The sequence below is a fragment of the Oncorhynchus masou genome, chromosome 22 (genome assembly GCF_036934945.1).
Source record: "Oncorhynchus masou masou isolate Uvic2021 chromosome 22, UVic_Omas_1.1, whole genome shotgun sequence".
Lineage (NCBI taxonomy): Eukaryota > Metazoa > Chordata > Actinopteri > Salmoniformes > Salmonidae > Oncorhynchus > Oncorhynchus masou.
This window is the reverse complement of record NC_088233.1, coordinates 10,392,316-10,406,657: the sequence shown is the minus strand read 5'-3', so window position 1 is coordinate 10,406,657 and position 14,342 is coordinate 10,392,316. Positions and strand designations below refer to the sequence as shown.

At 41.7% G+C, this 14,342-nt stretch overlaps 1 protein-coding gene and 1 long non-coding RNA gene across 14 annotated transcripts in view; one reads left to right on the top strand and one right to left on the bottom strand.

Moving 5' to 3' along the window:
- The first annotated feature begins 1,913 nt into the window (after window positions 1–1,913).
- LOC135508636 (uncharacterized) lies at window positions 1,914–5,012 on the top strand. The gene is made up of 5 exons (XR_010450826.1): window positions 1,914–1,955; window positions 2,614–2,648; window positions 3,203–3,280; window positions 3,465–3,579; window positions 3,759–5,012. It is a non-coding gene; the product is annotated as an uncharacterized LOC135508636 (long non-coding RNA).
- A 3,842-nt stretch (window positions 5,013–8,854) lies between these two features.
- LOC135509003 (neuronal cell adhesion molecule-like) overlaps window positions 8,855–14,342 on the bottom strand; it is a 163,730-nt gene continuing 158,242 nt past the window's right edge. For all 13 annotated transcript variants that reach the window (XM_064929271.1, XM_064929275.1, XM_064929279.1 and 10 more), the window contains one exon: window positions 8,855–11,286. In XM_064929271.1, coding sequence (XP_064785343.1) covers window positions 11,064–11,286 — 223 coding nt within the window. In that variant the 3' untranslated portion in view covers window positions 8,855–11,063. The remainder of the gene's footprint in view (window positions 11,287–14,342) is intronic.

The following is a 14,342-nucleotide window of genomic DNA, read 5'->3' as shown; positions in this document are numbered from 1 at the left end:
TCTGATTGAGAACCAATCCAGGCAACCATAGACTTACCTAGACACCTAATACAACCCCATAAATCTACAAAAACCCCTAGACAAGAAAAGACACATAAATCACCCATGTCACACCCTGGCCTATCCAAAATAATAAAGAAAGCAGATAACTAAGGCCAGGGCGTGACAGCCCTTCTCTTCCGATTGCTCAGTTTGGCCCGGCGGCCAGGTCTAGAAAGAGTATTGGTGGTTACAAACTTCTTACATTTAAGAATGATGGAGGCCACTGTGTTCTTGGGGACCTTCAATGCTGCAGACATTTTTTGGTACCCTTCCCCAGATCTGTGCCTCAACACAAAAAGTCTCGGAGCTCTACGGACAATTCCTCCAACCTCATGGCTTGGTCTTTGCTCTGACATGCACTGTCAACTGTGAGACCTTATATAGACAGGTGTGTGCCTTTCCAAATCATGTCCAATCAATTGAATTTACCACAGGTGGACTCTAACCAAGTTGTAGAAACATTTCAAGGATGATCAATGGAAACAGGATGCTCCCGAGCTCAATGTCGAGTCTCACACCAAAGTGTCTGAATACTTATGTAAATAAAGTATTTCAGTAGCAAAAATGTCTAAAAACCTGTTTTTGCTTTGACATTATGGGGTATTGTGTGTAAAAAACTATTTAAGCCATTTTAGAATAAGGTTGGAACGTAACAAAATGTGGAAAAAGGGAAGGGTCTGAATATTTTCCGAATGCCCTGTAAACTCTGAAGGTTCAGACGGTTGGGTCTGGGCAGATGTGAGTGTCTTGGGTCACCACTCATCAGCCATATGGAAATGTCACAGAGCAATCATAAACAATTATCATCTCCATCTCTCAAACCTGTGGTGGAAAAGGGCACATTTACATATGGACACAAAGGACCAGACTCTTCATGTCAGGAACTGACGCTCCTCTCAATCACACTACAGAAGGAGAGAGAGAGAGAGAGAGAGACGGAGAGAGAGGGGGAGAGAGAGAGAGATGGAGAGAGAGAGAGACAGAGAGAGAGAGACGGAGAGAGAGAGAGAGAGAGAGAGAGAGAGAGAGAGAGAGAGGGGGAGAGAGAGAGAGAGAGTGAGAGAGAGGGAGAGAGAGAGAGGGAGAGAGAGAGAGAGAGACGGAGAGATGGAGAGAGAGAGAGAGAGAGAGAGAGAGAGACGGAGAGATGGAGAGAGAGAGAGACGGAGAGATGGAGAGAGAGAGACGGAGAGATGGAGAGAGAGAGAGAGAGAGAGAGAGAGAGAGGGAGGGAGAGGGAGACAGAGAGAGAGAGAGGGAGAGAGAGAGAGAGAGAGAGAGAGAGAGAGAGAGTGAGAGAGAGAGAGAGGAGAGATGAGAGAGAGAGAGAGAGAGAGAGAGAGAGAGAGAGAGAGACGGAGAGATGGAGAGAGAGAGAGACGGAGAGATGGAGAGAGAGAGAGACGGAGAGATGGAGAGAGAGAGAGAGAGACAGAGAGAGAGAGAGAGAGAGAGAGAGAGAGAGAGAGAGAGAGAGAGAGAGAGAGAGAGAGAGAGAGAGAGAGAGAGAGAGAGAGAGAGAGAGAGAGAGAGAGAGGGAGAGAGAGGGAATCATGTGGAAAGATGCCGTGTCTTCTTCTTGTTCTTCCTGTTAAAAACAGGGGATGCACAGCCTGTCATGGAACATATATCACAGGTTCTCAGTTGATCAGAAACCATGTAAACCAGCTGGACAGACAGGGAGGAGGCGGCAACAGCAGGGAATGAATGACTAATGGGTGTAGTGGCAGACATACTGTCGACACACAGGCTCTGATCAGTCCTCGGAGGATTGGGAGGATAGGGGGAGGAGAGAGGAGATGGGGTAGGAAGGTGTTGAGGGGGTGGGAGAGGGGATGGGGATGAGAGTGAAGATAGGGGTGGGGTAGAAGAGGGGAAGGATATGAAAGAGACGGAGAGGGGAACGGTGAGAGGTAGGACGGGAGGGTTGGGGTTATACAGTCGATATTAGAGGCTTGAGAAAGAGATGAAGGAAAATAGAGGGAAAGAATGGGGGTGGGGTTGTAGGGTTGAAGAGGGCAGCTGCTGTTTTGGTGGTAATTAGCACAAATAAACACAAAGATAATATGATTCTGTTGCAATGAAAATGAATGATTTTGGTGCTCCCAATAGTTTATTTACTGGTAGTATTGTTAGGAAAATGACAGTTGGCCCAGAACAGTTTCATTTCAAAAACTAAAATCACTGTATTTGGGACAAATCATTGACTAAAACCTAAACCTCAACAAAATATTGTAATGAATAAGAAAGTTGAGGTGACTAATCTGCTTGGAGTAACCCTGGATTGAAAACTGTCATGGTCAAAACCTAATGATACAACACTAGCTAAGATGGGGAGAAGTCTGTCTTTAATAAAACGATGCTCTGCTTTCTGAACAGCACTATCAACAAGGCAGGTCCTACAGGCCCTTGTTTAGTCCACCTTGACTACTGTTAAGTCGTGTGGTCAGGTGCCACAAAGAGGAACTTAGGAAAATTACAACTGGCCCAGAACAGGGCAGCAAGGCTGGCCCTTGGATGTACACAGACATAACATTAATAATATGCATGTCAATCTCTCCTGGCTCAAAGGGGAGGCGAGATGGACTTCATCACTACTTGTTTTTGTAAGTATTGACGTGTTGAATGCACCGAGCTGTCTGTCTAAACTACTGGCACACTGAGCTGTACTGGTACACAGCTCAGACACCCATGCATACCCCACAAGACATGACACCAGAGGTCTCTTCACAGGCCCCAAGTCCAGAACAGATTACGGGAGGCGTACAGTACTACATAGAGCCATGACTACATGGAACTCTATTCCACATCAAGTAACTCACTCAAGCAGTAGAATCAGATGTAAAACAAACAAATACAAATACACCTTATAGAACAGCAGGGTCTGTGAAGAGACACAAACACAGACACGCATATACACACACAATATAACCTACGCACAATACGCACACATACAGATAGATGTCGTGTTGTAGATGCAGTATGTGGGCTGAGGGCCCACACTCAATGTGTTGCGAAATGTAATGTCTGGTTTTTAATTGTACACAACATCAGGGACACCTTCATAATATTGAGAAGAGCCTCAGTTCTTCGACTTTACAGGTCGTCGATAGCGTTCCACAGGGATGCTGGTCCATGTTGACTTCAATGCTTCCCACAGTTGTGTCAAGTTGGCGTAATGTTGCGGGACCACAGGAAGAGTAGCTGCTGTCTTGGCAAGAACTACAGGGGATCCAAAGTAAGTACAAATAGTTATTATGAAAATATTGTCTGATAAATGTATATTTTTTATCCATTTTGGTAATGGTATACTAGTTTGGAATGTATACCACTCTACTTGGCAAGCTTGTACATTTACAGTGTGAATATAATGAGACTGTGGTGTTTCTTCTCATTAGAATGATTTGCCTGTTAATCACTAGGTGGCAGTAAAGCCTAGAAAACTCATCTGTAATGTTGGGAGATCACATGACGGTCTACAAATGACAAATACCATCTCGCTTGGTACCTGTGAGAGGACAGCAGATCATTACACTTGTATGTATTGATGAGACATTATAGAGCTTGTTTTTTTAATTCATATTTTAAAGCCTTCTTTTGTTGGACCTTTCATTTGGTTCTCTGTACATTCAGGAATGTTTGAGTTGCTGGTCTATGTACTGCTAAAAATACTGTGAACACACCTGTGAAATAATTATGCTCAATAAATTTCCCAGCGGAAAGAGAAGCCCCATCCACCTAAGTGAACAGAAGGTAAAGTATCCCTGCCAAACAGAGAAATGGTCCAAGAGCCACCCACCAGACGTCCACCAGACGCCCACCGGACGCCCACCGAACGCCCACCGGACGTCCACCGGACGCCCACCGGACGTCCACCGGACGCCCACCGGACGCCCACCGGACGCCCACCGGACGCCCACCGGACGCCCACCGGACGTCCACCAGACGTCCACCAGACGTCCACACTTCAGTGTATAGTGCTGTGTTGTGTGTGTACTTGCGTGAGTGAGTGTGTTTGTGTGACAGCATATACCAGACGGTGTGTGTGTTCCCTCCCAATTACATCCATATACATGACCATAATGGGGACGGAAGTGTCAACAAGGGATCGCCAACAGACAGCTGAACTATCATGTTTTATCAGGACTTTCTCTCTCTCTCTCTGTCTGTGACCCTCTATCTCTCTGTCTGTGACTCTCTCTCTCTCTCTCTCTGTGACTTTCTCTCTCTCTCTCTGTCTGTGACCCTCTATCTCTCTGTCTGACTCTCTCTCTCTCTCTCTCTGTGACTCTCTCTCTCTCTCTCTCTCTGACTCTCTCTCTCTCTGTGTGACTCTCTCTCTCTGTCTGTGACTCTCTCTCTCTCTCTGTCTGTGACTCTCTCTCTCTCTCCGTGACTCTCTCGCTCTCTCTCTGTGACTCTCTATCTCTCTCTCTCTCTCTCTGTGACTCTCTCGCTCGCTCTCTCTCTGTGACTCTCTATCTCGCTCTGTTTGTGACTCTCTCTCTGTCTGTGTGTGACTCTCTCTCTCTGTCTGTGACGCTATATCTCTCTCGGTCTGTGACTCTCAATCTATCTCTCTCTGTCTGTGACTCTATCTCTGTGTGTGTGTGTGTGTGACTCTCTACCTCACTCTGTCTCTCTCTCTCTCTCTCTCTCTCTCTCTCTCTCTCTCTCTCTCTCTCTCTCTCTCTCGCTTTCTCTCCCTTTCTGTGACTCTCTATCAATTCAATTGAATTCAAGGGCTTTATTGGCATGGGAAACATGTGTTAACATTGCCAAAACAAGTGAGGTAGATAATATATAAAGTGAATATATAAAGTGAAATAAACAATAAAAATTAGCAGTAAACATTACACATACAGAAGTTTCAAAACAATAAAGACATTACAAATGTCATATTATATATATACAGTGTTTTAACAATGTACAAATGGTAAAGGACACAAAATAAATAATCATAAATATGGGTTGTATTTACAATGGTGTGTGTTCTTCACTGGTTGCCTTTTTCTCGTGGCAACAGGTCACAAATTTTGCTGCTGTGATGGCACACTGTGGAATTTCACCCAGTAGATATGGGAGTATTTCAAAATTGGATTTGTTTTCGAATTCTTTGTGGATCTGTGTAATCTGAGGGAAATATGTCTCTCTAATATGGTCATACATTGGGCAGGAGGTTAGGAAATGCAGCTCAGTTTCCACCTCATTTTGTGGGCAGTGAGCACATAGCCTGTCTTCTCTTGAGAGCCATGTCTGCCTACGGCGGCCTTTCTCAATAGCAAGGCTATGCTCGCTGAGTCTGTACATAGTCAAAGCTTTCCTTAATTTTGGGTCAGTCACAGTGGTCAGGTATTCTGCCGCTGTGTACTCTCTGTGTAGGGCCAAATAGCATTCTAGTTTGCTCTGTTTTTTTTGTTAATTCTTTCCAATGTGTCAAGTAATTGTCTTTTTGTTTTCTCATGATTTGGTTGGGTCTAATTGTGCTGCTGTCCTGGGGCTCTGTAGGGTGTGTTTGTGTTTGTGAACAGAGCCCCAGGACCAGCTTGCTTAGGGGACTCTTCTCCAGGTTCATCTCTCTGTAGGTGATGGCTTTGTTGTGGAAGGTTTGGGAATTGCTTCCTTTTAGGTGGTTATAGAATTTAACAGCTCTTTTCTGGATTTTGATAATTAGTGGGTATCGGCCTAATTCTGCTCTGCATGCATTATTTGGTGTTCTACGTTGTACACGGAGGATATTTTTGCAGAATTCTGCATGCAGAGTCTCAATTTGGTGTTTGTCCCATTTTGTGAAGTCTTGGTTGGTGAGCGGACCCCAGACCTCACAACCATAAAGGGCAATGGGCTCTATGACTGATTCAAGTATTTTTAGCCAAATCATAATTGGTATGTTGAAATATATGTTCCTTTTGATGGCATAGAATGCCCTTCTTGCCTTGTCTCTCAGATCGTTCACAGCTTTGTGGAAGTTATCTGTGGCGCTGATGTTTAGGCCAAGGTATGTATAGTTTTTTGTGTGCTCTAGGGCAACAGTGTCTAGATGGAATTTGTATTTGTGGTCCTGGTGACTGGACCTTTTTTGGAACACCATTATTTTGGTCTTACTGAGATTTACTGTCAGGGCCCAGGTCTGACAGAATCTGTGCATAAGATCTAGGTGCTGCTGTAGGCCCTCCTTGGTTGGTGACAGAAGCACCAGATCATCAGCAAACAGCAGACATTTGACTTCGGATTCTCTCTCTCTGTGTATGTGTGTGACTCTCTATCTCCCGCTCTGTCTGTGACTCTCTCCCCTCTGTGTGACTCTCTCCCTCTCTATCTGTGACTCTCTATCTGTTTGTGACTCTCTCTCTCTCTCTCTCTCTCTCTCTCTCTCTCTCTCCCTCTCTCTCCCTCCAGTTTACAGTGAGGCAAGCAGCAGACTTCATAAGACTCAGCAGCCTGGTTCACAGCATGTTATTGGTGTGTTTTAGGAGGGACTCCTCCTCCTACCTTTTCCTGTCAGGGAGTGTCTGGTTCTGGGCCCTGAGGGGGTTTGTAAACTGACGTGTGTTTTCATTTCACCCAAGTTCCCTCGGGAAGTCCTTCATCGCTAACAATATCCCAGGTTTAAGCACCCCAATGTGTTTAGCATTCTTTCCATGACAAAATATAGCTTCTCACCAACACACACCTACACACACCTTACCCCCCAGCTCTGTAGTGGAGCAAACCACACTGCTGCTATGAGACATTATCTTGATTAAATCAATCATGAGACGCCAGCAAAAATCGGCTTTCCATTTATCTGACTTTCATTTATCTGACTTTCATTTATCTCCATGTCCATCCTTTATATTTAGACTCACAATTACGTAGTTTAACATTGTATTTTCAGGCCAGCCATGGCTACAAGTAGAACACAAAACAAGTAGAACACAAAACAAGTAGAACACAAAACAATTGGAACACAAAACAATTGGAACACAAAACAATTGGAACACAAAACAAGTAGAACACAAAACAAGTAGAACACAAAACAAGTAGAACACAAAACAAGTAGAACACAAAACAATTAGAACACAAAACAAGTAGAACACAAAACAAGTAGAACACAAAACAAGTAGAACACAAAACAATTAGAACACAAAACAAGTAGAACACAAAACAAGTAGAACACAAAACAAGTAGAACACAAAACAAGTAGAACACAAAACAATTAGAACACAAAACAAGTAGAACACAAAACAATTTGACATAAACAGTTGCATTCATGAGTTTTGACAAATGTCAATAAAAAAAAGAAGGTCCACCAAAGAGAAACCCTGATCAAAATGAATTGATATGAAGCTGTAAGTACAGAAATGGTTTGCTCAGTGGGAAATGAACATCCAACTAGTCAGTGACAACTGTGTGGAGTTTGTGACAGTAACTATGTGAGCTTATTACAGTATGAAAGACTGTTGTTCTGTTGAAGAACCCCTTACAGTATTATAGACACTATGTCCTGGGATTTCCTATGTTGTTCTGTTGAAGAACCCCTTACAGTATTATAGACACTATGTCCTGGGATTTCCTATGTTGTTCTGTTGAAGAACCCCTTACAGTATTATAGACACTATGTCCTGGGATTTCCTATGATCGTCTATGTAGAAGAACCCCTTACAGTATTATAGACACTATGTCCTGGGATTCCCTATGATCGTCTATGTAGAAGAACCCCTTACAGTATTATAGACACTATGTCCTGGGATTCCCTATGATCGTCTATGTAGAAGAACCCCTTACAGTATTATAGACACTATGTCCTGGGATTTCCTATGTTGTTCTGTTGAAGAACCCCTTACAGTATTATAGACACTATGTCCTGGGATTTCCTATGATGTTCTGTTGAAGAACCCCTTACAGTATTATAGACACTATGTCCTGGGATTTCCTATGATGTTCTGTTGAAGAACCCCTTACAGTATTATAGACACTATGTCCTGGGATTTCCTATGATGTTCTGTTGAAGAACCCCTTACAGTATTATAGACACTATGTCCTGGGATTCCCTATGATGTTCTGTTGAAGAACCCCTTACAGTATTATAGACACTATGTCCTGGGATTTCCTATGATGTTCTGTAGAAGAACCCCTTACAGTATTATAGACACTATGTCCTGGGATTTCCTATGTTGTTCTGTTGAAGAACCCCTTACAGTATTATAGACACTATGTCCTGGGATTTCCTATGTTGTTCTGTTGAAGAACCCCTTACAGTATTATAGACACTATGTCCTGGGATTTACTATGATGTTCTGTTGAAGAACCCCTTACAGTATTATAGACACTATGTCCTGGGATTTCCTATGATGTTCTGTTGAAGAACCTCATACCTTCTAATGACTGTAGTGCGGTCTGTGAGTATCATAGATAAAAAGTCTCAGTTTTTCATAGATCGCTTTTTGTAGCTCAAACCATTCGACTCTACAGACGTTTTGTATAAAATACTCATCCCTGGGCCCCTTCGGGATCTGCCCTCATCTCAATCACCGTTCTAGCTCATCTCCCGTTAATCACACATACTAATGATTGGTATCTGTTTAATACAGAAGACTAATACAACGCTACAACCAAGAAGTCTGTAACTCAACGTCCAAAATGGGACTCATTGGGTTAATACAGTATAATGTAATATTTAGGGGACCATTTTGTAGCTCTTGCTGTATAATTGCTTTCATCAGATACGTTACCTTGGTCCTATCAGAGAATGCTCAATGCTCCGTTTGCTTGCAGGGCATCAGAACAGTCAGAATGAAGCTTTACAGTAAAAGATGGAACTGACATCAAAGCAGATCATTATATTTTATTCATTCATTATATTTCCACTTCATTCTTGCACTAAGTGGAGAAACTTAAATATAAATGAAAAGAGACATAAATTGTTAGTAAAAACCTTGAAACTGTTTTTGAATAAGAATACAACCGTTTTGCAATACTGTCACAAAGTGGACGAGTTTGGTAGACTTTGTGCTGAATAACCCACATGAAGCAGAATACCACAATGTTATAGTACATTATAGTACTTATCTAACACTCCAAAGTACATTAAATCTCAATGTTTACTGAGTACTGTATGGTTTCATTTAATACAGAGAAGTGACATTTCAGAAACACACAACTATATTGCTGACAAATGAAATAAACTCAAATTTGAACTCATGGTCTACATTTTGTCCTGTTAGTTACAATAAAGTACAATGTTCACAGCTAAGAAAAAAAATACATATATATAGTAGCCTATATTGAACACAGCTCTCTCAAACTATTTCATGCAGTTCTTCCTTTCAGGTTGTCATCAAATTTTGTAATTTAGGTGAACCATCCCTTTAAGCTCTTCTAGCTGTGTTTCTCTTTTCTTTTCTTACCTTTATTTTACTAGGCAAGTCAGTTAAGAACAAATTCTTATTTTCAATGATGGCCTAGGAACAGTGGGTTAACTGCCTGTTCAGGGGCAGAACGACAGCTTTGTACCTTGTCAGCTCAGGTATTTGAACTTGCAACCTTCTGGTTACTAGTCCAACGCTCTAACCACTAGGCTACCCTGCCACCCCTCCATCTCTGTACATTCAAAATGATATATTTACAAATTCAACAAATAATCGACATTGCTGTAAAAAAAGAAAACAACAACAACGTAAAACTTGATGCAAGTTAAGAAAAGAAAAAAAGCTTGCTCACCCTTGTCACCTCAAATGTACTTCATACGAGTGAGCACCTCTTTCCTAGCATGACTAATATCCCCTCAACAACAGCACACACACACGTGCACACGGACACACGCACCACAAGAAGAGCCATAAGGTCACCATCTGACAAGAGGAGGCATAAGGTCACCATCAGGGGAGATCATGTGAGTTGCAACCACAGGAAATGAGGTCACACGCAGGTCAAAGGTCATGAGGATGACGTCATGAGGGCGTGTGTAGCATCAGCATTTGCATTCGCAGCAAAAGAATAATACATTTAGGAGCTCTCTGTCTGCATATACATACTGTACAAAATCCTGCACTGTAAATTCAACCTTTACCTTTGTTACTGTAAATTCAACCTTTACCTTTGTTACTGTAAATTCAACCTTTACCTTTGCTACTGTAAATTCAACCTTTACCTTTGTTACTGTAAATTCAACCTTTACCTTTGCTACTGTAAATTCAACCTTTACCTTTGCTACTGTAAATTAAACCTTTACTTTTGTTACTATAAATTCAACATTTACCTTTGCTACTGTAAATTCAACCTTTACCTTTGCTACTGTCAATTCAACCTTTACCTTTGTTACTGTAAATTCAACCTTTCATTATGTGACTGTTAATTCTACCTTTCTGCAACAACAACTGTATAAACTGTACAAACTGCCTGTCTTGCAAAAATACATAGAATAATAGCCATACATTTAGTAACTAATTTCACCACTAGGTCCACAAAGACATTGATGCCTCTTTATGGTGGCCCTGAGGGACAAAAAGTACCTCTAACATACACAATAATATCAAGATAACGCTTTGACTGTAAAAACAATATGGTAAATGACACAAATGTGAACCGCATAGTAGTCCAAGATAGACAATGTCTTCCGTGTAATATACTAATTAGTGTTAATCTCAATATGTTAATATATGTATGTACACCATTTCAGGATTTCCATGCACTGTATAAGAATCGTAGTCCTCCAGGAGTATCTAGTATCTCCAATGTGTATCTTATGTGTCTGTGACAGCAGGTTGGTTCTCATTGGTGGTTCTGGGTGCAGATGGGTGGGGCATGTAATGATGATGATGATGATGATGATGATAAGCCACACAATGATGTGATTGTCCTGTGATATGGGGGGATGGAACAGTCACCGCAGTGTCTCCTATTGGCTGGGAGGATAAACGTCTAATTAGCTACGCAAAGAATATATAAGAATCTGCAACGCTGCCTAGTGGCCTGGCTACACCAAAAAAAGTTGCATATACTGTAGCGCCACCTAGTGGCCTGGCTGACCAGTTGACTGGCTACACAAAGGAGTTCATAGCGGTTGTGTTAACCGGGGAGTGGGCCTCAGCCTTTTCCCTGATGGAGCTCTTTCCGCTGTACTGCCCAATAAAAGACCCATCCTCGTTGAACTGTCCATCTCCACCTCCATAGTCAACTAAACTTTCGTCACTGCTGTCCCTGTGCACCGTCCCGTTAGAAGGTGTGCGGCTCCCTTTTAACGGCTTATGGTCCTCAGTGTCACTAGGAGAAAAGGACATGCAGGTGTTATGATGACATGAGAATGTAAACAAGGAGTTTAGTGCATGGCCTTTTTTTTTTAGATGGAGCGTTGAAGGGCTGCCAATTAATTTTACTTTGATTTCCCAGGTCAAATTACCGTTGGTAGTTTTGTAATTTCCTTATTAATATGGAAAGTAACATTAATGTGGAAAGTAGGATAGCCCAAGGCCTGATCAATTGATCTATCCCATCAGTCTACAATTTTAGTTACTTATGATAATATTGTATAAATACTTAAATATTTACTCAAATAGTACTACATCTGATAGTCATTAACATTTCTGTCCACTGCAGCAGATTCATTTCTGTAGCAGAATTTACTTTGCCCCAAGTCTAAAAAAAAATGAGAGACATGATCGATTAGTTGGTTCCATCACGCAACAGGGGAATTCAAGCAAAATCATACCTGTTCTGAATTCCTCATGAAAGCATAACATGAGGTGGAAAATAACAACATGTGCTGTGTTGCTAGACATAAACTTTTCTCACCAACAAAGGTTGCAATGAGAAACAGAAAATCCAAGGCAATGATATAAATAAACAAATATGAAAAGCACATTTTCAGCCAAATGATTCAAAGCAAAAAAATACAAACGATTACAATTTTGCAAACAAATGAAGAAACAGCAAATAACGTTTTTTTTTTTTAACATTAGTTAGACAACATTGAAATCAATGTGAGGTCATTATTCCTGACAGTGAATAGCAGGTGAACACTCCTTCATAAAGCTTCAATAATGATTATTACTAATTTACTACATGTGTTATTACCATTCATAACAGGTTTTTCAGCTTATATCACAATGCATAAAAATGACTAACGGGACCAGGATACAATCTCCAGTTAATTGATCAAAATCACTGCATATGGCACAAAAACATTATCCTATGATATGTTATAACATCACTATGTAGGCTTTATGACAGCTCATAACCGTTTAGAAGACACATAAGGACAGTGGTGTAATCCTGGGATGGATTTTACAACAGGCCCTTTTCTCCAAGTGGCTTTAGTTACTGTTTATCTAACAGACATCACAGTATAGCAGCTCTTTGGTTCCTCCTCTCACACCAGTCTAGCAGTACCTTTCCTTACCTTGCCTGACACCTAGCAGTACCCTTCCTTACCTTGCCTGACACCTAGCAGTACCTTTCCTTACCTTGCCTGACACCTAGCAGTACCCTTCCTTACCTTGCCTGACGCCTAGCAGTACCCTTCCTTACCTTGCCTGACACCTAGCAGTACCCTTCCTTACCTTGCCTGACGCCTAGCAGTACCCTTCCTTACATTGCCTGACACCTAGCAGTACCTTTCCTTACCTTGCCTGACGCCTAGCAGTACCCTTCCTTACCTTGCCTGACGCCTAGCAGTACCCTTCCTTACCTTGCCTGACACCTAGCAGTACCCTTCCTTACCTATCCTGACACCTAGCAGTACCCTTCCTTACATTGCCTGACGCCTAGCAGTACCTTTCCTTACCTTGCCTGACGCCTAGCAGTACCTTTCCTTACCTTGCCTGACGCCTAGCAGTACCCTTCCTTACCTTGCCTGACGCCTAGCAGTACCCTTCCTTACCTTGCCTGACGCCTAGCAGTACCCTTCCTTACCTTGCCTGACACCTAGCAGTACCCTTCCTTACCTTGCCTGACACCTAGCAGTACCCTTCCTTACCTTGCCTGACACCCAGCGATACATAACCCCTTACTCCTCATGCACACACACACACACACACACACACACACACACACACACACACACACACACACAGGGATCACTATATAGGAGTATAAACAGATCCTTTCATTGCAGTATTGAGAGTGTATTAAAAAGTTTTAAAATGGGAATACTGTTTTCATCTGTACGCAGAACTAGTTCGGCAGACTCCATACTAGACTGACTATCATGTACACTTGGTAACCCACATATCTGTGTTTTACTGTGCCCTTCTATGTCTAAGTATAAGGCAGCCACTAACATAGCAGTATGTATCTTTCTTTAACAATATGAGCTTTGAGATTATGTTATGTAATGAAAAGAGCTATACAAGTTAAATAAATGTGAAATAATAACATCTCATTACACCTGTAAGTGTAGACGCTGGTGCTCAATGTCAACAGTTACATCACACAGTACAGGACTTACTGCAGCCACCCCAGAACAGGTCAGTAGAGTTAGGTGGTTATAGTACAGGACTTACTGCAGTCACCCCAGAACAGGTCAGTAGAGTTAGGTGGTTATAGTACAGGACTTACTGCAGCCACCCCAGAACAGGTCAGTAGAGTTAGGTGGTTATGTCTCTATTGACATAAAGCTCTAGTCCACCTTGGTTGGAATAATGGCATCTATGGAAAGTATGATATCTCTTCACAAAGGCGCTCTATATCATACATTTAGCCTTGTGATATATTATCTAATACTTGTTTTATGAACGATATAAACTCTGTTATATATATTTCTTATTTGAATGGACAGATTAGGGTTTCTCTCATGTTAGGATCACAAACTAGATAAAGTTATGATGTGGGCAGAATAACAATAGCATGTTGCCTTGTATAAACTTTAAAAAGCATCCTTTTAGCCCCGGGATTGACAGTACTCTCAGTGCTGGCCATGTCCCTCCAACAGTAGCTTCATACTGGATAACATATACTGTACATATCTAGGAGTTCATCCAATACAATATGGCCTACAGTAATTTTCGTATAAGATCTTCACCACATCACGCACATCAGACAACATTAGATATCCATAATCTATAGATGTATGTATCACGGTATATCATGTATATTATATAACGTATTTATGTTTAAATATATGATACAAAAAGGAATAATAGCAAATATAAAAGCAAAACCCATCAGATAAATTGGGGCTAAAGCTGGACCAGTACAACATAAGGTTTCCAAAACACTATACATAAATAAAGTGCTTCAACGGTCTTCATATTTGCATGCGTGGTTGGAAAAGCAAGCAGTCTAGAAAAATGATTAGAGGATGCTCGTGCAAAGCGTATCTA